Genomic DNA, 22815 nt, shown 5'->3' with positions numbered 1-22815 from the left:
CCGATAGGTTATCAGCTGAATAAAAGTGAAACGGGTTTGAATACCAGTGATGGAAATGTACAATTTCCAGCTCTGGTAGCCTAGCTTGTGGCGCTGTGTTGCACTCTCTTCCGTTAGCGTTGTTCTTTTGCGGTCGTCGTCACTCACAGCGTGCTGGATGGCAGATAATGTTGCAGAACAGCGACCGCAACATGCATTCGGTATGCCACGGCAGTGGTTCTCAAACTTATGTGAAGGACCTCCAGGTTGACACTTATTGGCCTGCGGACCCCCATTTGAAAAGATATGCCAGGGACCCCCATAAGAGAAGAATTTCACGGCTCTATAGCAGTGATTCTCAACCATTTTAATTTCAAGGACCCCCAGTTTGACATGCATTAGGCTACGGACCCCCATTTAATGGCGGTCACAACCCACCAGTTGGGACCCAATCCCTGTGAGCAAAACGTGCCCCGCTAGGAAACGTGCTCAGTTAATTACTTGGTTAGATAAGTATTCAATCATTTTGACTTGTGGGCATTGCTGATTCACGGAATGCCCCCTGAAATGCGAGTGCGAGTTTAATGGAATGAGCCCTAAAGTAAAATTAGAACTTCAGCATTTTGATTGGAGAGTAGATAGTAAAGAGCATACATTTTTACAGCCAAATTCATTGTTCTCAGGCAGTGCTGGCAGATGCTCAGTAAAATGGATTAGAGTGGGAGATATTTGAAACCCCTCTCTCTGTTTTAATTAACCGATACCTCTGATAAATATTTAAAACCCTGGCAATAATGACATTGCCACAGGACAGAGGTACCCAAGGGCAGATTAAAGCTGGGAGTTTTCAGAGGGATTTAATATTACTTTTAAACTACAGTGCCGCTTGCTAAGATATCTGGGGGAACTTATACAGTCTGAGGCTTTGGGTTTTCCAAAGACTTGAGCTAGGCCTGGAACTCTTTGATGTTTTAATGCAAAAGCAACACAGAACAGCATGCTATCCAACGTGGCTAGTGGCAGAAATTAGTCTATTTCCCCACAGATGTTTTGCCAATAAGGAAAAACACACATGAGACGTTTTAAATTTGCATTGCTGAGTCTTGTCAAAGAAAAAGTGCTGTACTTTGTGACAGTAAAGTTATCTTGAATCTTGAGGATGAGCATCTAAGCAGCACTTACCGTACAAACACATAACTTTCTGTTCACCAGGGCGCATTCCCGCAACTCAGAGCCAAGCAGCGGTTCTTTGCAGAAAACATAGCTCTGAGAAAGAAAACTCTGTTCAACAATCATCCTGTTTATGTCCCAACATCTATATTCAAAGCGAAGTCACTGATTAGCCTTCGTTTAAGGGAGAAATGAGGCTTGCCACGCCACGCTCCACCACCTGTCAACTGTCTCATCTCTTTACTGTGCTAGCTACAGAGGAGTATAGAGAGCTGGGACCCGCACACTTATATTGGGCACCTGGATCGCTACAGGCTGTATGCTCACCAGGTTTGTAGCTTGCAGCCTGTTGGAACCTGTTAAGTGGCTGCTTGGTGTGCTAAAAAAAAAAAAACATGCTCGTATTCAAAACCATCTACATGAGAGATTCAGTTGATATTAGTTATTATTGTGATGTGAGAACTATAGAAAAACAGACAGACACTATAGCTAGGCAAGCAGGCAGGAAGGTATTGCCCGAGGCCACATACCATTTACCCCAGAAGAAATTAAAGCGAGGGAGGCGTGCCCTTAATTTATCGTAGAAATTAAACTGTGTTTATTTTGGCTTAGAGTCTAACTGATCAATTCTCCTCTGCCATTCATTAGCATTGGCAATTTCCTCTGTGCAGATGAGGAAAGTAGTCTGATTGAATTCCAAATTAAAAATTAAAAGACCGCAAGTGCTGAGCAAAATGAACGGGCAGACTGCTTGCACTGATAGGCCCGGGAGGTTATGCGTACGCACAACCCCCCCCCCATCTCCAGCGAGGTAAGAAAAAATGAAGAAACTTCGCTGCAGCCAAGTTAGAAAAAAAGATTTGTTTTGATGGCTTTTCTGCCTTTGATTGAGTATAATGAAGATGAACAGAAAAGAGGGAGAGAGAGATGGGAGAGACGTGCAGCAAAGGTCGTCGGGAGTGGAAGTCGAACCTGCAACGCGCTGTCAGGCTCTATTAGAGCCTATGTGGTCTGCACCTGGACCGCTAGGCCAGCGGGCACCCTACAGCCAAGGTTTTCTGACCTACTCACTAACCCTAGCATCCCTAGTCTGTGTCATTCAGCTAGAATAGGTGAAGAGATTTGGTGTACAGCAGTGTTTCCACTAGCTTGTCAGATGTTTGGATGCAAGGTCTTGTTTTGATTCGAACTCCTCCACAGTGGTAAAGTCCCTGCCCACCACCACAGAGGTTGTGGGTTCGAATCCACCGTGGTGCATCCGGCTTTGTCGGACGTCTACACGAACACAATTGGCCTGTGTTTGGGCGGGGAGGAAGTCGGGCGGGGAGGGTGACACTGGTCAATGCATGCCATGTACTCCTACGGGCTGGGGGGCGGCACCTGTCAACAGGGGAGGAGTAGGACGAAGGCCCTACGTCCTCCCGGTGGGGGCTCCTCACTGGCAGGTGAGTCAGTAGGATACAACAGCAGTGACAACACAGAAATGTGTGTGGGGAGGAATTAATTGGCATAACGACTTAATTGGGGAGAAAAAGTGGTGAAAAATGATTGGCTACTCTAAATTTACAAAAAAAAGGGGGAAAAAATTATGTTGCTGTACTAAGACTGTAAATGGAGCAAGTCACTCATTTGAAAACTACATCTTTCCAGAGGTGCTCGTTGAAGCTTTATGCCACGCAATGAGTGTATTTTCCATCAATTCACTGAGCTGTATTTAACACTAGATGAAATAACTGTCCCGCAGATGCTATTACCCCGAAGACAAATCCAAACTCATTAACGCTGAAACCAAATGAATTTGTGAAAACTGCCTCAGAGTATTAAGATATGTGTACTGATGTTGATTATGGGCCATATAAGTCACCTGTGTTTTCCTGTTAAGTCTAATATTTGTCCTTTAATGTTGATTCACCAGTGGTGGAAGAAGTACTCACATTTTTGACTTAAGTAAAAGTAACAATACAATACCACGATGTAGAAATACCCTGGTACAAGTAAAAGTCCTGCAATCAAAATGTGACTCGAGTAAAATAACAAATACATTGGTATCAAATATAGAGTAGCCTACAAAAGCAAAAGTTTACAATTTTTTTTTTTTTTTTTTTTTCAAAAATAGCAGCTCTACAAGCTCACAATGTGTCCCTATTTGGCACATTGTGAGCTTGTAAAGTTGCTTTTTTCAAATAGACAAAGTATAGAGTAGGGCTTAAGTGTTTTTTGTAAAAAAAAATCAAAATATATCTAAAAGGAAATTATTGTAACTAAAGTTTTCAAATAATTGTAGTAGAATACAAAGTACAAGTATTGAATCATGGACATAGTCAAGTAAAGTAAAAGTACTACCTCAAACTGTACCCACACTGTGATTCACATCCTGAAAAAACACACACAGAAAAACACAATCTTACTGATAAATACTGTGCTAGCCATCTCCACTCTCCAAGACAGAGTGTTCACTGGAAGAAGGAATCCGTCTTCAGCCCGTGGCGAGGACCAACATAAATTCGCCAGCCAATCTATTCCCTTATCACGCTGACAGATGAGAGAGACCCCAATCAGTTTGGGGGAAAAGTGAGACATTTATCAGTTGAAGTACAGGGGAGATACGCATTCTGAATGTATTAATTTTAGAGGAAGGCAAGCGCCACTTCATAACATCATCAGGTTTCCAATCTGAATGTTACAAGAAAAAAGAGTTGATCTTAATAAGTGCTTTGATCTTGTACTTGGAAATGTATTTGTTTCCAATATTTGACCTTTTTCTTCTCCCAATTTAGCCGTTATGCCGATTCCCAATTTACCGCATGTGGTGGGGTATAGACCAGTGGTTCCCAATCTGCTTTACAGCTTGGCAACAAGCTGCCAATAAACAAACGCTGCAACTAGTCGTCACTTTCTCACTTTTCTCCCTATTGGCTCAAGGCCAGCCAATGAGGGCGGGTCGCCAATGGCTTCCCATGCTCTGAACCAAGCTCCCAGAACCGCGGGAACAGAACAGTGAAGCTGCCGCCGCCTGGTGGTCAAATCTGGGATTGCAAGACTCCCGCATTTAAAACGCTACTGCACGAGCGTCTACTGTCTGAAACCCTAGTGTGCGTGAGACAGACACAGATGCACTTGTTTTCTTTCTATTGGTAGCCAAGCTTTAAGCTTGACATTTCATGTCAGTCTTGTTTTAACTTGGGGCCCCCCTTCTTACCTGTGACACAAGCTGAGTCCCCCACACACATTACGGAAAAAGCAGATCTACGAGCTTGAAGGCTATTTCCAGTAATTTTGTGGGCAGCAGTGGCTCTGGAGCCAGAGCGGCCGTTTGGGACACTGAAGGTTCCCGGTTTGATCCCCAGGATTAGCGTCAAAGTGTCCTTGAGCAAGACACTCAACCTCCAACTGCTCCTGATGAGCCAGGTTTGATGCCTTGCATGGTTTCCTCTGCCATCTGTGTGAATGGGGTGAATGTAATGCCCATTGTTAAGCGCTATGGAAGGCATTTATATAAATGCACCATTTACCATTTTAAATGGTCATTCTGGGCCGCTTAATTGGCTGCTTGTTAAATGATGAGAAATGAAGCTTATTTTGTCACTCTGGATGAGAACATATGCTAATTGCGGAACATTTAAATGACAGGAGCTCAGAGCCCAGCAGTGTGCTGCCAGGTGTGTATAAATCTCCCTCTCTCCTCTCATCAAGTAAGGTTTTTATTGAAGATCATAAATCTGCTGCTCTCAAACTGTTCATACCCTCTCTGTGAAGTTGTGACTGACATGAGTATGTGCAGGACAGCAGTGGTGGAAAGTAATTAAGTACACTTTACAGTATATTACTGTGCTCGAGTACAATTTTGATGTAACTTTTACTTCACTTGAGTATTTCCATTTTTCAATACCTCTACTCTAACTCTGGTCCATAGCGTTAGAAGGAACTCCTTCTAACGCTATGGACCAGAGCTACCTCTACTCCACCACATCTCAGAGGCGAATGTTGTGCGTTTACTTATTATTTGACAGGTTTAGTTACTATGCAGACATATAGGATTATTACAAAACATACTTTAACTCATTTACATACTTTAGCTATTTGAAGATTACAGATCTACAAGCTCACAACGTGCCACGATGCAACGTGTTGTGAGCTTGTAGATCTGCAAAAGATTTTTGGAAAAATAATGTGAAACGGGGGGTTCTAGTACTTTTACTTTTGATATATAGAAGTATTTTGTCAATACTTTTTTTTTTTGGGGGGGGGGGGGTATGCCTTTATTTAGAGAGGGCTAGGGAAAGTAGGCTGACAGGAAATGGGGACAGAGATGGGGGGGGGGGGGGGGTGACACACAGCAAAGGTTGTCGGGATCGGGAGTCGAACCCTCGACACGCTGTCAGGCTGGCATTGCAGCCTAGGGTGCCTGGACTGCCACGCTACGGCCCAGGCCACTTACGTAGAATCTTTAATACCCATTAAGACCCGAGGCCGATTCTACAAAATGTCTTCTACTGTAAATCCTAACAGTTTTTTTTTTCATGTCAAGGACCCCCAAAATTATATGTATTTGGCCGCGGGCCCCCATCTCAAAATATGTTGTTCCAGGGACCCCCAGAAGCAAATACTTGAGTTACAAATGTTCGCTTTAAATATATATTTATATTGCACAATTTTTTACGATTTTTCAAAAATAGCAGATCTACAAGCTCATAGCGCGGCACTCAGTGCCGCGCTATGAGCTTGTAGATCTGCTATTTTTGAATAGCCAAAGAAATCTAAAATGACACAGATGCGTTCCAGGTCTTAATGGGTTAACCCATTAAGACCTGAGGCCGATTCTACAAAATGTCTGTTACTGAGGGTGTGACGTCTCAGCGTTCTCCTTAAGTTTGAGGCAAATGGTCAATCAACTGCATTTTTGTTCATTTGAACATTTCCATCTGTAAGACGATATCATACAGCATAAACATCATAAAGCTCAGAGAGAGAGAGAGAGAGAGAGAGAGTAGTCTGGCTGATTTTTATTTTATTAACAGCGTTTAGTTTGAAGTAGCTACGGGTTATTTAATATCAGATAATTACTTTTGATATACGGAAGTGGCTGGGTAATATCAGATACTTTAAGACTTTTTTTTTAGTACTATTGTAATGGGTGACTTTCACTTTGACCAGATTCATTTTCTAATCAAAATGTGGCTTTCAGCTTTTGCCAACTATTAAGATTTTTTTTTCTAAATCCCCTTTCAGATCAAGTTCACATCCAGGCACTTGGACTCTGCCCGTGCACATAATGTGTGTGTGTGTGTGTGTGTGTGTGTGTGTGTGTGTGTGTGTGTGTGTGTGTGTGTGTGTGTGTGTGTGTGTGTGTGTGTGTGTGTGTGTGTGTGTGTGTGTGTGTGTGTGTGTGTGTGTGTGTGTGTGTGTGTGTGTGTGTGTGTGCGTGCGTGCGTGTGGTTAACATTAGCTTTGTGTATTGATTTACTGTAGGCAGTGGTGTAAAGTAACTAAGTACATTTATTCAAGTACTGTACTTAAGTAAAATCTTTAGGTACTTTTACTTTAACGGAGTATTTCCAATTGTCTATACTTTTACTTCTGCTCCACTACATCTCAGAGGCACATAGCCTATTGTACTTTTACTCCACTACAATTATTTGAAAACTTACATTAACCACTTTAGCCCTATTTTATACCTAGGCTATTTGAAAATAGCCGATCTACAAGCTCACAACACGTCGCATCATGACGCGTTGTGAGCTTGTAGATCTGCTATTTTCAAACATTTTTGTACTTTTACTTTTGGTACTGTAAGTACATTTTGATACCAATACTTTTGTACTTTTACTCTAGTAAAACTAGTATTTTTTTTATTCTGGACTTTTACTTGTAACAGTGTACTTCTACATTGCAGTATTGATACTTTTACTTAAAGATGGAGTGCCATGATATTTTTCAACCCTAAAACCTGATCATAAGGTATTATTATTATGTAAGGATTTTTTTCAAAAGAAAAAGTGTACAGAAATTGTTAAAAAAAAATGTTTATGTGGACACGCCTCCAGTTCATTAAGTATGCCTGGTTCTCAGCTTAGCACCTCCTCCACCACCTTAGCACCACCCACCTGTCCTAGTCCCTCCTCCTCCTCATGCCCACACCTGTTGTGTTATGATAATGAGGGGGAGGGTATGTTTTTTGGGGGCTCTGTGATGTCATTAAAGGGCTGTTTCTCTATTGGCACGTTTGACCCTCAAGATTTCAGCCTCCAGGAAGAAACTCCAAATAATCAGAGAAGACATAAAACACCATAAAACCACCACCGGGGGGCTTAATGAAGTTCTATCAACCTCATAGACACATGAAAAACAGAAAAAGTGCAAAAACATGGCACCAGCTCTTTAAGTAAAACATTTCAGTACTTTTTCCACCACTGACTGTAGGTGGAGTGACTCAAAGCTGAGGGATGATTCATGTGAGCTGTGTCTGTCCACGCTATGTGAGGTAGTGCTAGTTTCCACAAAGATAATTGCACAAAGCTAATTATAGTGAGTGCTGATAGAGAGGTCAAACACAGCGTTCACAACACAGCAACGAGCGTGTAAGAACTTTAAGCTTTAATTGTGCCTCAAAAAGACAACAGTGGGAAAAGATATAATCTAGCTGTTAAAGGGACATCAGGCTTTTGATGTGCATTTCTGTTAATTGCTTAAATGGTTATTGGCAGGGCTGGGCAATTAACTGAAACTGTCATTTAGCACCTCCAACCAAATTAATCTTGCTCATGGTTAGGCTCAGGTTAATCAAATTATCGAGACGGATGTTTTAGTTTTTTGGTATACCGTATATTCTTTTTATTTCTTCAACAAATCGACACGAAAAAAATCTCTGATTAACTATACTTAACCCTGTATTATATTGCATTGTACAATGTGGTGTGTGAAAATAGCAGACCCACAAGCTCGCAATGCCTCACAGCATGTGTAGATCTGCTTTTGAGTACTTTTACTTTGATATTTAAACCATATGACGCCCATACTTTTGTACTTTCACTCAAGTAAAACTTTGAAGTTGGAGGGATAATAATATTGAGAACATACAGGCAGACAGTGAATGAATGTCAGTTATGATTTTGTGCAACATGTTCAAAATGTTGGCCTACTTCCGAACAGATAAGGCCTCACGCCTCCCTCATGTGATCTTTTGGCGCCCAAGGGGGGCCCGGACCCCAAGCTGGGAAACGCTACTGTAGGCATTCATGTATTTTTTTTTTGCTGCCTTTCCTGGCGCCTTAGATTTGATAAAAGGGTGGATGGTGGATGCTGGAGAAAACACACTTTCTCTTTGCACTCTCTCACTTCGCCTGTGGTCGACTCGCTCTCTCTCGTCTTTCCTGGCACCCTCTCCTTATTTTGTCTGTTTCTCTCTATTTTATGTCTGCGTACAGCGGCTGTACCACCCTCTCCATTGCTGACTCTTCTTTTATCTTACCAATCTCTTTCTGTTTGTGACACACCCACTCTCTCGCTTCCCTCCATCTCTGTCAATACTGTCACTCTGCCTCTCGCTCTGTTTTGTCTCCCTTGCTGCAATCCATCATTTTATTTACTTATTTTTCATGCCGGAGATCTTTCCACGGTTCCACACTTTAATTCCCTGCCCAAGAGGAATGGCCATTCCTTTACTATCTAGTCTCTCTAAGCTTATGCCCGTTGGAAACTATGTCCTTTGTGAGCTCATACGTCTCGGGTTTTGCAATACCCATTGTACCGGTTGTCAAAGTACCCATATTGTACCGGTTGTCAAAGTACCCATATTGTACCGGTTGTCAAAGTACCCATATTGTACCCGTCTGTCTGTCTCATAGACTGTAAAAAAGAATGGACAAAGCCACTCCCCTGCTTTCTACAGAACGAAAATGAAGCCGATAGTTCAGAAACGTGCATTCCTCCATCGTTAATATATACAGTTGGCCACGCCGGAACTCAAACGCTATTGGTTGAGACCAGACACGTGACCAGCGAACCGGAAAACAACCCCCAAAAATGCTATTGGTTGGGTAGCTTGTCAATCAAGAGTAGGGCGGGGAATGAATGCTATTGGTTGTGTAGGTTGTCAATCAAATCATCCCGCCCCTCCTGGAGCATAGCCTACTTTATCGTCAATTTTAGAATAAATGGGACCATAATTTAGCAAAACGCATATCATGATGATTGAAAGGAGACTTTAAACTAGCGACTGGAAGCATATAGAATTTATGACAATTTTTATTACGGTAAGAAAATCTAGTCTAAAGTTTGTCAAAAACCCATTCACTTGCGTTAAAATACATTCTTTCTGACACTGCAGGTCGGCGCAGGGTAAAACAGTGCCTCACTCTGGCCATTCATAAGCTTCCGTGTTGGCCTCATCGTAAATATCCAAGCCTTGCCCCTTGGTCTGTCTGTCTGTCTGCCCGTATCCCTTTTATCCCCATATATGTAGTTCCTACGACGTCAGTACTATGAAATCACATTGATGACATCCGAGTACTCCATATATAGGGATTTGCATTTACCGCAAATCCAGCCGACTTCGGTGATCCCTTTGTGTCCCTTTCTCAAAAAGGGACACCAGGATTAATGTGGTTAACATAGGCCTACATTTTTATTGAAATTGTTAAATTGTGATATTATCAAACATAAATATCAAACATGTCAGACGGACTACATTTCCCAAAAGGAAATGCATGTATATGTAATAGACCAGAAGCAGAGATAAAAACCAATGGCGATAAAAATGTCCTGATGGATCCTTATACTGTAGGTTTGTATCTCTGAGATTGTACAAACCCTCACAGGACTATTCGGTTCCATTTGTACACTCCCAGTTACATAAACAATAAGGATTTTACAGTGCAGTTTGGGGTCCCAGAGATAACATATTTTGATCAAATGGAGGTCCGTGGCATATGCATATAACTCACTCAACCAGAGTGTACACATTTTATTTGTACACTCTGCGTTACGGACCCATAAAAGATCTGTTTGGACTGCCGGTGGGTCCTCGGACCCGACTTTGAGAACCAGTGTTTTTATACTCTGCCAGCGTAGGAGTCACACTGCATGGCAGGTGTAACCGAGGCTTGATGGATGCTGTTGTTGGATTCAAAGCGCCTCCCAGCACTTTTTGACTAAAGGTGGCTGCAGTTTAAATGGCTCCCTGCCATGCTCCACCTATTGAGTTGCATGGGGGGTGACTTCCCCGACCTCTACGAGTGCCACTGCCATGCTACAAAGGGAACGGAAAACCCTGAAGCCCCGATTTATACTCAGCGGTGGAAAGTAACTAAGTGCATAATTACTCAAGAAGAAAGTAAAGTAAAAGTACCTCAAAATTTTACTTGAGTACGTCCATTTTTGATATTATATTCTCCTTCTCCTCTACTCTACATCTCAGAGGCAAATATTGTCCTTTTTACTCCACTGATATTATTATTTGACAGCTTTAGTTACTTGTTACTTTGTAGATTTGATTGTTAAAAAAAACATCAATTAACCACGAATCCTATTTTATTCTCCAGATATTTTAAAATTGTTGATCTATAATGTGACAAGTTGTGAGCTTGTAGATCCGTTATTTTTGACAAATTCGGACGAATTGTAGTGCTTTTATTTTGGTACAGTAAGTATATTTTGAGGACAATACTTTTGTAAAAAAAAGTAAAATGTTGAATACAGGCCTGAGTACTTACTGCTTTTAGTGCCAGGTTCCACCCTTTGAATTACACAGGGAAAGGAAACTAATGGTGGCAGAGCCATGGAACTACGGTACACAGGGAATCTAAGCCACAAACAGTGCCCTTGTTAAAGGGTAAATCCACACTGGATCACACTGCTGCTGCACTGCTCTCTATTTGGAGGTTTTAAATAGACTATAATGCCTGTACTGTAGCTCCATTGTAATGCCAACGCATGCGAGGCGTTGTGAGCTTGTAGATCGGCTATTTTCACAATTTTTGCCACTTTTATTATTTTACAATTTGGCCAATGTTTGACCAGTTTTATAGTATGGTTTGTTGATTACTTTTCATGCAGTAATGCTATTTTTTAATTCATTTCATTTTTGAGTAGTGCTAACCACTCCTATATCTGGCTTTGTCCGTGTGTCCGTATGTATGAATGTATGTCTGTCCAATAAACAAACATTGATGACAACATCAATACGGGGGTCAATACGGGGCTCATCAAAGGCACCACTCACTTCACACAGGGTGTGATTTTTTTCTTAGGTATTAAAAAGGTCTTGAAAGTCCTTATATTGTCACTTTACTGTCATCTGTGGACCCCCCCAAAAAAAAAATCATGTGGGGACCCACAGGTTGAGGACCACTAAACTATAAGCATAGGGTTTAAGTGGGCAACAAGATATTGTTCAGAAGGCAGAAGACAGACAGTTGAACCAAACTTGTTAAAAGGCATGTCAAAAACAGAAAAGGGAAGGCTGCAAATGCAAATACAAAACCAACTACAAAGATGGAGGGGAGAGAAATTAAGTTCAAGCCCTGTTGTATAACATTTGGATGCTATGGAACAGTGAGAGGAGAAAACAAGATGTCCTCACTCCTCACGGTGTCCAGATTGAATATTGTACATTAACGTAACTGACAAACAATTTGTCATTAAAAATGGTTCATCAGCCAATATGTCATTAGGCCGGACACAGGGCCGATGCAGGTCGAGAACGATGCAATCCCATTGTACTTGTTGACAGAGTGTGTCTGTACACGGACAAAATGTGTCCGTGGCAAGACTTGTCCTTTTCCGTGGCAAATGTTTTATTTTGTTTTTACATAACATTATAATGTTCTTATTTTTATAATAAGACTCAATTATTGAATGTCAGTCTCCAGGTCTTCCTCAGAATATGTATGACACTGATTTACTATGACACTATGGTCCACGAGGACAGTGGTTCTCTAACTTCTTATTTTCAAGGACCCCCATAACTCTGAGAGTTATGGAGTTACAGACCTGTAATGGTCGTTTAAGGCTATAGCTCTTTGTGTTTCTGGAAATATTATTGTCCGCTCATTTGTATGTCCATAGCAAAAATAGAATTCTGACCAAAATGGCCACCACAAGCCAGCATGACGATAACCCCTGCATACAACCGATTGACACATTTTCCACCCATCAGCAACATTAGCCATTGGGCCTAGAATCACCTGATTTGGATGCTATCAATGCATTGAATGGGACATTATCACCTTTTATTAGACCATTGAATGGGCAAAGTAGGCGACCTACTTACAGTACATTACCTACCCGCGATTTATCAGACCATTCATTGGGTGTTATCAAGACATACTGACCTACCAACGGAGATGACTTAAATAGTTCGGTTTTGGTTTTGGTTTCGGACCATGACGGAGGCGCGCAGTCTCAGGCGAACTGGAGCCCGACGTTCGCGACGTTCGCCTGCGTCTACTCAGCGCCGTTGGAGTTATGTGCCGATAGGCACAGAATCGTAAATCTTGTTGTGGGGACTGCTCCGCCTCCAAGTAGGTCAGTAGCTCCTGATTACGACCAATGAATGGTCTGACAAATCGCGGCTAGGTCCGTATATCGCCTACTCGTCGCCTACTCGCCCATTCAATGGTCTGATAAAACGTGATAATCTCCCATTCAATGCATTGATAGCATTCAAAGCCGGTGCTAGAATAATAGTTCTATTGTGCATGTTACCACTTATATTGGTGCAGCGGCACAAATGTGACGCAAAGCTTGAACAATTTCTGTAGGTTTCTAGAATGTATAGATATAGTTAGATGAACCATTATTTTTCTCCTCTCTCTCTCTCTCTCTCTCTCTTACACACATCCTTTTCGGTCCAACCTATATAACTGAGTTCCACACAAGGAGCTTAGGGGAAAGTGCGATGATTGTGGTTTTAAAAAAGATGTATGCACAGGTATGTATTCAAAGATGTCTGTGGATGGTATATAGAGCAAGCAAAACGTCCTCACATCACATACATACTGTATATCGTCTCTGTCGGGTGGAAACCTAATATGTCCAAAACTGTTACTATTTCAACATTCAAATTCAGAATAGTAGATCTACAAGCTCAAAACGTGTCGCTTCGCACCGCGTTCTGAGCTTGCAGATCTGCTACTTTTGATACTTTTGTGTGACTCTGTAGTATGATCAAGTAGGGAATTAATTTACGAATAAACACAAAAAGTTAGAATATGGAGATGAGAGGTTTCTGCCCGACAGCAACGATATCCGTTCTAGTGAAGGAAAAAAACAGGAATTCACTGAAGACCCATCTAAAAAAGGGGTTGGTCATATATCTTCCACTGCCCGGGTGGCTTTGTGGGGTTTACAAGAGTGATCTGTTGACATGATGCAAAGTCTTATATATGGCACAGAGTCGAGAGGAAATAATGTGGGAAATATCGTTTGACTCCATTTTGTTTTGGGGAAAAAAGTTGCAATTGAAGAATCAAGAAAAATAACAGCTGGCCCGCCAGTAGTTTTTGGGCTCTGGTACTATTCATCCTATTAGCTAGGCCAGTGGTTCTCAATCTCAAAGTGGGGTCCGCTGACCCACGGGGGTCCTTGAGGGGGTCTCAGCTACATTATTGATATTTTGGAACCAAATGGACCCGTACAGGTGTGTAGCAAAGGGGCTGGTGCAGTGGTGTGGGAATGGAGGGCAGAGTGGAAGCCAGCTAAAATTAGGCAATGGGCCCCTCCCAATTCAGCCAATTGCAAAAGTCCGTGTTTTGTTTTGGTTTCGACTGAGGACGGAGCGGACGTCGGCGGAGAACCTTAGTGCGTCCAACGACGGCAGCAAGTTGAGAAGCGCTGTATCGCCAGGCTCGTCGACCCAGGATTTGATAGGTATTGCATTGTCTGGATGGCTGCGATACGCTCTAGGTGAATTGTCCAGGATAACAATGCTGGAGAGGTCATCGTGTACTATGGACAGATCTTTAATATAACTACCTCGATCCAGTGTACAATGATGCCTGTAATACCTGCGTTTCAGGATGTTCCTGTTATTGTCGAGCCGGTCTGCAACCGCCGATCCGTAGACCTCCAAACTAGCCGTGAACACGACCAGCTCGTACCAGCGGCTCACCACTTCTAAAAAGAAGTCGACGTGCGGCCTTTTGTGCACGAAGAATCTAACCGGGTGCTTACTATCAGTGACAAACTGAAGGATGAAATCCGGCGGGGGTCTCATTTTGGGTTTGGCGATGCCGTCGGGGTAGGAGTGGATCAGAGTTTCGTCCAGGTCCAAAACAAGGATCTTCCTCTTCACGGCGTTGAGTCTGTCTCCGGGCGTGGGTGACAGAGGCAGAGGGTCGTATCGCTGCTGCCCGTAGCGCATCGGCAGTCGCAGATGCTTCTTGAGCATGTACAAGATGAATCCCCATATTGTGGATGTTATGCCGAGGAACGTGAAATTCTTCAGCATGACCCCCACAGGAGCGAGTCTTCAGTTACAAGCAACGTGCTAGCTTGTGTGATATGCTAACTCTTTAGGGATGGCAAAACCCTGCAGTGTTCCTCTAGTATGACAATTCAAATGAGGAGGCCAGGCAAACATCTGCATAGCTCGCTGCTCTGCACACTTGTGGCCCATTAATCCCTCATGTTGCGCTTGATACCACATCCAATCGGTGATGTCATGGCTCTAAACCACACCCAATCAGTGATGTCACGGCTCTTACCACAGCCAATCAGTGATCAGTGAAATTTATGTGAATTTCGCTGCTGACAGCTGATGGAGAACACCTGTTGTGACATCACTGAATAGAGGTGCTGCGATCAAGGTTTTTGCGATCCGATTCCGATCAGGCAGCATAAAAAACGATCCGATTCCGATTAATTCCGATCCGATAAGGCACATAATAGGCTCTATACTGTCTATAATAGGCTCTATACTGTCTACCCCCCCCCCCCCCCCTCTCTGCTCCACCCCCCCCCCCCCCCCCCCCCCCCCCGTGCGCCCGTTGCGCAGCCCTGCGAATGTTCAGGGCATACTTACTATATATGGAGATCCCCATAAATGGAGACGATCGACCTACAAAGTCGTCATAGAGACCGGAGTCTGACATCAGCGAATCCCTCCTGGAAACTCCATATGTGGAGAAACATCCAGGACTGACATCATAGTCCCAGATTTGGGCATACAGCCCACTCCGTATATGGATATGCCTGACACCACCTGACATCACTGTAGTGACATCAGGGGGCACAACTAGCCGTATAAAAGGACCCTGGATGCCATGGTTAATCCAGTGTCCTCAGCGACGCTCGAAGATCATCTTAACTCTCTTTAGAGTACCAGGACGCCTAGCTGGCCATACAACCCAGCTAGGCCTCGCAGTGGCTCTTGAGTCCGGTTCTAAACAAGCAGCCGATTATCAGTTTTACACGTATCATGAGGCATATTAAGACCTGATAAGATAAGGTAAACCTATTCAGGTTAAGATTCAAGAACCAAACTAAGATGTATAAGAAAAAAGGTAGTTAAAGTAAAATAATATAAGATACTGTAGCTATAGAATTCTGTCTCTGAGTGAGCGAACAAATATGCATGACATGCAATGAGTATATGAATGTGTACAACACAGTGACTATGAGAATTCATATTCTGTTCTGAGCGTGTAAAAATGGACCCTATAACTCTGAGAGTGTAGCAAATGAACACTCCGGATTTGACTGTGTACCTGTTGCCTTCCCAGAGGGACAGAAACATGTGGAAAGAAACACCCCTAGAATGGGCCAGGTTCTGGGCCTCTTCTGTCGGGAGGTCCTGGATGTTCATTGCTTATCTGTCCAAGAGCTACTGAAGCAAAACCCAGGCCCACTTAAACGTCTGTGTTCCGTGACACTTATTGATTAGAAGAAGCAGACTTGCGTGCCCACGAGACACATACTGTGCACCCGTGTCCCTCGCTGGCCTGCTGCTATAACCTGCCCACATAACATTTATAATAAATAAATAAAATGGTGAGCTGTTGCAGCTTTGACAAATATCTCTCCGGTGCCATTAAACCGGCGATCGATGTGGCATTATTTATGCTGCGGAAGTTAAAATCATTCGGAGAAGGTACCTATTAAAATGATGGACAACACCCGCCCCATTCCATCGCCCACACACCTTCTCTAAACGACAGCTCTCATCACCTGTGGCGATCGCACTTTTATTACTGCCCGTTTCATGTTTGTGCTGCTTAACCCCTTCAATCCGGGAACTCATACAGTATGTGTCATTTTAAGATTTCTTTGGCTATTAAAAAATAGCAGATCTACAAGCTCATAGCTCATGAGCTTGTAGATCTGCTATTTTTGAAAAATCATGCAATTTTTTGCAAATCTTTGAATATATATTTTTTAAAGCGGACATTTGTAAAATGTTTTGCTCCAAGGACACCCAGAAGCAAAGATTTGAGTTACAAATGTTCGCTTTAAAGAAACGATTTTTCAAAAGTCGCAGATCTACAAGCTTGTATGTGAGCTTGTATATCTGCTATTTTTAAATAGCCAAAGAAATCTAAAATGAGAGAGATGCGTTCCAGGATTGAAGGGGTTAAACAGTTTTAATTAGCTCAGAGTTAATTGGTGCAGAGGGACGGAGCGGAGGACCTGTGGGCAAGTTTAGGCACAGACAGTTTACAAACAGGGCTTAATTCAGGTGGCGGGGGAGGGGAGGTTGGCTTACGGCAGGACAAAAGCGGGACGTTGCAAAGTGGGTGGTTTGGGAAACGCTCTGTTACAATGTTAGGTTACAAGGGTGGTAGTCCATGCAGAGACATCACTACTGCATGGTGTCACTGACGGGTGGAAACCTTGTATTTCCGTTATTTTTCAGGAAATAGAGAGAAATTTGTTCCATTGGATCCATCCAATAGTTATTATTAACTTAATACTTGAACCCACAGGCAAACTTAACCACTTTCAACCTGGCGTCCTTATTTTAGCCATGTCATAATAGAATTTCAGAATTTCCCCCAAACTGTTGTGCAACACCGTCATACGAAGAAGTAGAAAATAGGGCATTAACACTAAAAAAAAACACATAAAATGATGACATTTGGACACACAAGGCTTCTGCCCGACAGCAACAATAGCGCCTCCCTTGTTCTTCCTCTTCTTCTGCTTCTCTCTCTCTCTCTCTCTCTCTCTCTCACACACACAGTAAAGGCAAGCCTGTCATTTCTCCTGCGTGCCATGTGTATGTCAGACATATAAAGGGAGACATATAAAGGGTTGGGTTCAGGGAGGAGGGGGGGGTGGTTGGGTTGGGGCGGAGAAAAATAGATTCAGATTTTCACCCCTGACAGTTTCACAAAGACAAGTTATTTGTGAGCGTTTTATCAGCGCCTGTCACATTGGACGCACTGCACGGTTTATCTGCAAGCGGTCACATATCACATAGGGACGTGTGACAGGGATGAGTCTGTCAGCTGGGACCCGCACACACACGCGCGCTCACACTCACACTCACACTCACACTCACACTCACACTCACACTCACACACACACACACACACACACACACACAGCCCACGTGTTTGAGCGGGAGCACGCGCTACGTGCGAATCATGCAAGCTATAGGTCACTAGGTCACCCACGCACATGAACATTGCGTTTGTGTGCACCCCCCACATGTGTGTCACATACACACACACAAACACACGCGCACTCACTCACGCACTCACACACTCACACACTCACACACACACACACACACACACATACACACACACACACACACGTGCTCAAACCCTATTACTGAACATTTTACAATGGCAATTTCCTGAATGCCTTTTTTCACCATTTGTAACCATAGCTAAAGATGGAAATTACAGATCTACAAGCTCAATTGCAGCTTGTAGATCCACTATGTTCAGTGCCTGACACTGCCACGCAACCAGTTATAATCAGGCATAAATCTAACCCTAACTGATAAACCTAACCTCCAAATGTCTAACCTTAACCCAAAGCGTGGGACCACAATGTCTATTTCTCAAATTCTACTATACTTGCGGGGACATTTTGGCCCTCACAAGTGTAGTATTACAAGCACACACACACACACACACACACACACACACACACACACACACACACACACACATCCAGCCCACATCACATGCACACACTCATCAATCCTATTGAGCGGCCGGCCTGCGTCCCTGCCAACATTATGTAGAGATGAGAGATGATGGATCTTTGGTGGCTGAATATAAACAGAGCTCAGCGTTAATATTCTCTCCGGGGTCTCTTGGTTTTATTCACTGCACTCACTCCCTTTAGTGCGTGCCCGTCGGTGCGCCCTCAACTGTCGTAAAAAAATTGCCGAGCCTGGAACGTTTGAACAGAACACAGGCCATAGTAAAAAATCTAAGGTTATTACGAAGTTGTTTCAACTTCCCTTGGTTCGGAACCAAGGGCAGAGGGTGGGCGATTATGTGACATACAGTAGGTCCCTGAGCAGGATTCCAAACAACTATTGATTACTCTCTTGCTAATTATACTATTGATTACTTTTCGGATTTATCAGATAATTGAGAAGGGCATTTTTTAAGTATATGATTTTATACTGGGCGTGGCGTTCAATTACCCCCATGCTGTGGATGTACCTGCACACCTGTGGTTAATCTCCTCATCAAGCCCAGCAGTTATAAAACCCCTGGTCCTTCACTTCAACTTTGGCTGGGTTGTGCAGTTGCCAATTGGTGTTGAAGCTGTCTGCTCCTCAGTTTTTGACTAACTTTTTTGTTTGAGCTTTTTTCCTAAGTCCTTGTCTCTCTGTGCCCCAGATCCATGCCCAGTGACACTTCATGCCTTCTTGCCTGCTGTCAGCCTGCCTTGCATCTGTTTTGCCAAAATAGTGGTATTTGAGTTTAGGGGATCCCCTAGAAACCCAAATGACCCCTGCAAAGTCGTGCTGCTTAATTTAAATTCTGTTTTTGGATTTGGGTTATACAAATTAAAGAGTGATTGAATGCTCCTTCTGGCTACTAAGGACTAACTAATAGCAGATTTACAAGCTCACAACTCGTGACATTGTGACATTTTGTCAAAATAGGGATAGACTATTAATACATTATTTTATAATAATGATTATTGATTGATTATTAACTGCTGCACTGTTGATCTTGATCTTTTCCACGATTTTAGCTCTCCCTTTTCAGTGAATGATGGATAAGTATGTGTTACGTTTTTCTGCTCTCCTAAAACTGTGTATGTGTGGGATAGTCCAGTGTTAGTGACACTGGGTCAGAAATGTGCTGTAATTCACTCGTCTTTACCGCAGGTTGTACAATTCATAGATTGTATTGTGTTTTTATTAAACGTTTTATTCCATGACAAGCACCTTGCCACCATCTGCTGTGGTGTCATCCTGTTCATTTAACTGACTGATGGATTTCCTTGAATTTCATTCTTCTCTCTTCATCACTTTTATGACAATTGTGATTTATGAGCTACAGTGCAGTGTGGTGTGAAATGACAGGAAATCGTCAGTAGAGAAAATGACTTGCTGCAGACAGATTCACGATTTTTATTCATTAAATGTTTTTATCCACTTTAAAGTCCCCTGACATGGCCAGGAATCATCATGTTTGATTCTACATACAGTATCACGAGTCAGACAGCTGCTCTGCCATTCATAATGAGTATGTTTACTTTGGTACTGTAAGAAAGTATATTGTCGCCAACGGGTGCAAACGATTCCCTTTTTATTATATATATATTTTAAATTGCGTGTAAAAGTGTGATAAGTGCATTGTCGCATTGCATTCTAGATCTGCTATTTTCACTACTATTGTGCGATACTCTAGTACAGTATGATGAAGTAGTCGGGCACTCATTTCCGAAAGAAAAAAAAAGGTTGCATTATGAAAATAATAGGTTTCTGCCCGACAGCAGCAATATTTTGATGCCAATACTTTTGTTCTTTTACTCAAGCAAAGTAATGTTATGAATTACAGAGCTACAGAGTATTTCTTCATTGTGGTATCGATGCTTTTACTTAAGTGAAAAATCTGAGTTCTTTTTTTCCACCACTGCACATCGCACGCTTTCTCCCAGGCCCTATACGGCGCCGTTGGCAATGTTTGCCCACAGAGGTCGCCCAACTGTCAAGAGGGTTGAATTGCAGTGGGTTTGACCTCTCCCGGGTGCCACCAGCTCTCTGTATGCCAATTACCGGGCAGGCGTAGTAAATTGAACTAATCATCTTTGATTAAGTACGGACTCCGGGCCTGGCGATGTGGCAGCAACCAAAGGTCATTTTTCATAATGCGAAATGACGCCGCGTCGAGGCAGAGGCAAATGGGGACAGTCACTGTGCATCGTTCATCCAGACATGGCCGACTATGTGGCAGAAGTATAGTGGTGGAAAAAGTGCTCCATTTCTTTACTTAAGTAAAAGTATCAATACTGCAATGTAGAAATGCTCTGTTACAAGTAAAAGGCCTGTTTTCAAATTGTTACTTGAGTAAAAGCACAAAGGTATTGGCATCAAAATGTACTTAAAGTACCAAAAGTAAAAGTACTAAAATGTTTAAAATAGCAGATCTACAAGCCCACAACTTGTCGCGATGCGACGCGTTGTGAGCTTGTAGTTCGGCTATTTTCAAATAGCCGATGTATTAAACAGGGCTAAAGTGGTTAATGTATATGTTTTAATGTAGGCTATATCTACAAAGTAACTAGTAACTAAAGTTTTCAAATAATTGTAGTGGAGTAATATTTGCCTCTGAGATGTAGTGGAGTAGAAGTAAAAGTACTGAAAATTGGAAATACTCCAGTAAAGTAAAAATAATCCTCAAAATTGTACTTAAGTACAGCACTTGAGTAAATGTACTTAGTCACTTTCGACCACTGGCGGAAGCTGGCCGTGCACGGTCAGCGCACGTTAGCCCACGCCTCTGAACAAGCGGTAGCCTGTCTATGTAATGAATTATGACCTTTATCTGCTTGACCCAGTACATGCATGTGGGGAATCACTCTCATCTGCGTAAGCATAATTGATACCCTTGGTACCATGGCCATCAGCTACTTAATCAGATAGACTGACGTCTGTGCACAATGATACGAGCATGTTCTATTCCTATTCATTTTGTTCTTGTCCTTGTCTCATATATTTTGGTCACCTCATGTGTCCATGCTCTATATATTCTCTGCGTGTATAAACACAGAACTGAACTTGCCGTGTGATACTGTCTGGTGTCATCTTGTTCTGCGCGCATGCGACTCAACTGAAACATCACTCACCATCCTTAGAAGGACCACATGGTTGGTCAGCCGGAATCACAATAGTCCATATAGAGCTTTTTTTTTTCTTAGCTGAAAGCTCCTTTCTGCCATGCACTTCTATGGTAAAGTCTTTCTGCCATGCACTTCTATGGTATTTACAGTGTGCATTACACACACACACACACACACACACACACACACACACACACACACACACACACACACACACACACACACACACACACACACACACACACACACACACACACACACGTTCTTTCATTTATCAATATTCATACTATATAATACTGAATATTCACATATTGGGAGTTTAGTTGATTCTATAAAAAGAAGCAGTAGCCTATACTGATTCATACATAATTCTGTCCCCCCCCCCCACCCACCCTCCCCTGCTGTCATCGGGGTGGGGGGGATGAAGACCTTGCGCTCGGCTCGGCAGTCAAACAGATGCTGGTGGAATCCTAAGCAGACAGCAGACTGCGTGGCTGGGAAATACGCTGCTTATCAATATTCCATGTATTACTTTTTTTTTTGCTTTGGCAGAGAGCAGGGGATTCTCCCTCCCCCCTCCCCTCTCCCCTCTCTGCCTCATTAAAGACGGTGGGGCGATGCCGCCTCGTTTCATCATCTGGCGAATCACTGGCGAAGAATCCACCCCCCCCCCCCACCGCCACCTACCACGTCTCTGACATAACCACAGACCTAGTGGCCAGTGTTGCCATGTACGCTTATTATAAGCGACTTTGGCCTTGTTTTTTCAGTAAACGTTGCTTGTAAATATTGGTAGTTGCAGGTTCCGTTTTTTTTTAGGCTTGTTGCTTATTAGGCGCTTCTTTCCTGATTGTTTAAACAAATGACTCTCAAACATTTTCATGTCATGGACCCCCATATTATATATATTGGTTAGCCCTGTACCAGATTTGTGTTGATAGAATGTTTAAAAAATCTTCCAAATATTCAACATTTTATTTCAAGATTTTTTTGAAAATAGCAGATCTACAAGCTCACAACGCGTCGCATTACGACACGTTGTGAGCTTTTAGATTGACTATTTTCAAATGATGTATTCAGTATATAGGTTTAAAGTACTCATGTGGCCTATAGTCGCTTCTTTTTGGCTTGTTTTCATAGGCCTGGTTGCTTATTTCTATCACAAAATCTGCCAGTGGCCGGTGATACACCAGGCACTAGTTTCCACAACGACCCCAATTACAATGATGCCGACACTGCTGCCTGCAACAAGGGTTTTTCAGTTTAACCGCTGGTTTGCATCTAATATTCATGCTGTCCCTGTAGGGCAATAATCTTACATCTCCCTATTTTTATGTATTCTGTTTTTGTTATCATTAACCAGTGAATTGGTACAATGAGAACCAGTGAATTGGTACATTGAAAACC

The 22815-nt window shown here is 42.7% G+C and overlaps 1 protein-coding gene across 1 annotated transcript; it reads right to left on the bottom strand.

The window, feature by feature from the left end:
* Positions 1–13873: 13873 nt before the first annotated feature.
* LOC311039611 (CTD nuclear envelope phosphatase 1A-like) lies at positions 13874–14596 on the bottom strand (the record flags this gene model as incomplete). The annotated part of the gene is made up of 1 exon (XM_084049550.1): positions 13874–14596. The coding sequence occupies one exon, from the start codon at positions 14594–14596 to the stop codon at positions 13874–13876; it is 723 nt and encodes a 240-aa protein (XP_083905676.1).
* Positions 14597–22815: the final 8219 nt, after the last annotated feature.

The sequence above is a fragment of the Gymnoscopelus microlampas genome, assembly GCF_963454915.1.
Source record: "Gymnoscopelus microlampas genome assembly, chromosome: 23".
NCBI classification, from domain to species: domain Eukaryota; kingdom Metazoa; phylum Chordata; class Actinopteri; order Myctophiformes; family Myctophidae; genus Gymnoscopelus; species Gymnoscopelus microlampas.
This window is presented reverse-complemented; position numbering and strand designations above follow the sequence as displayed.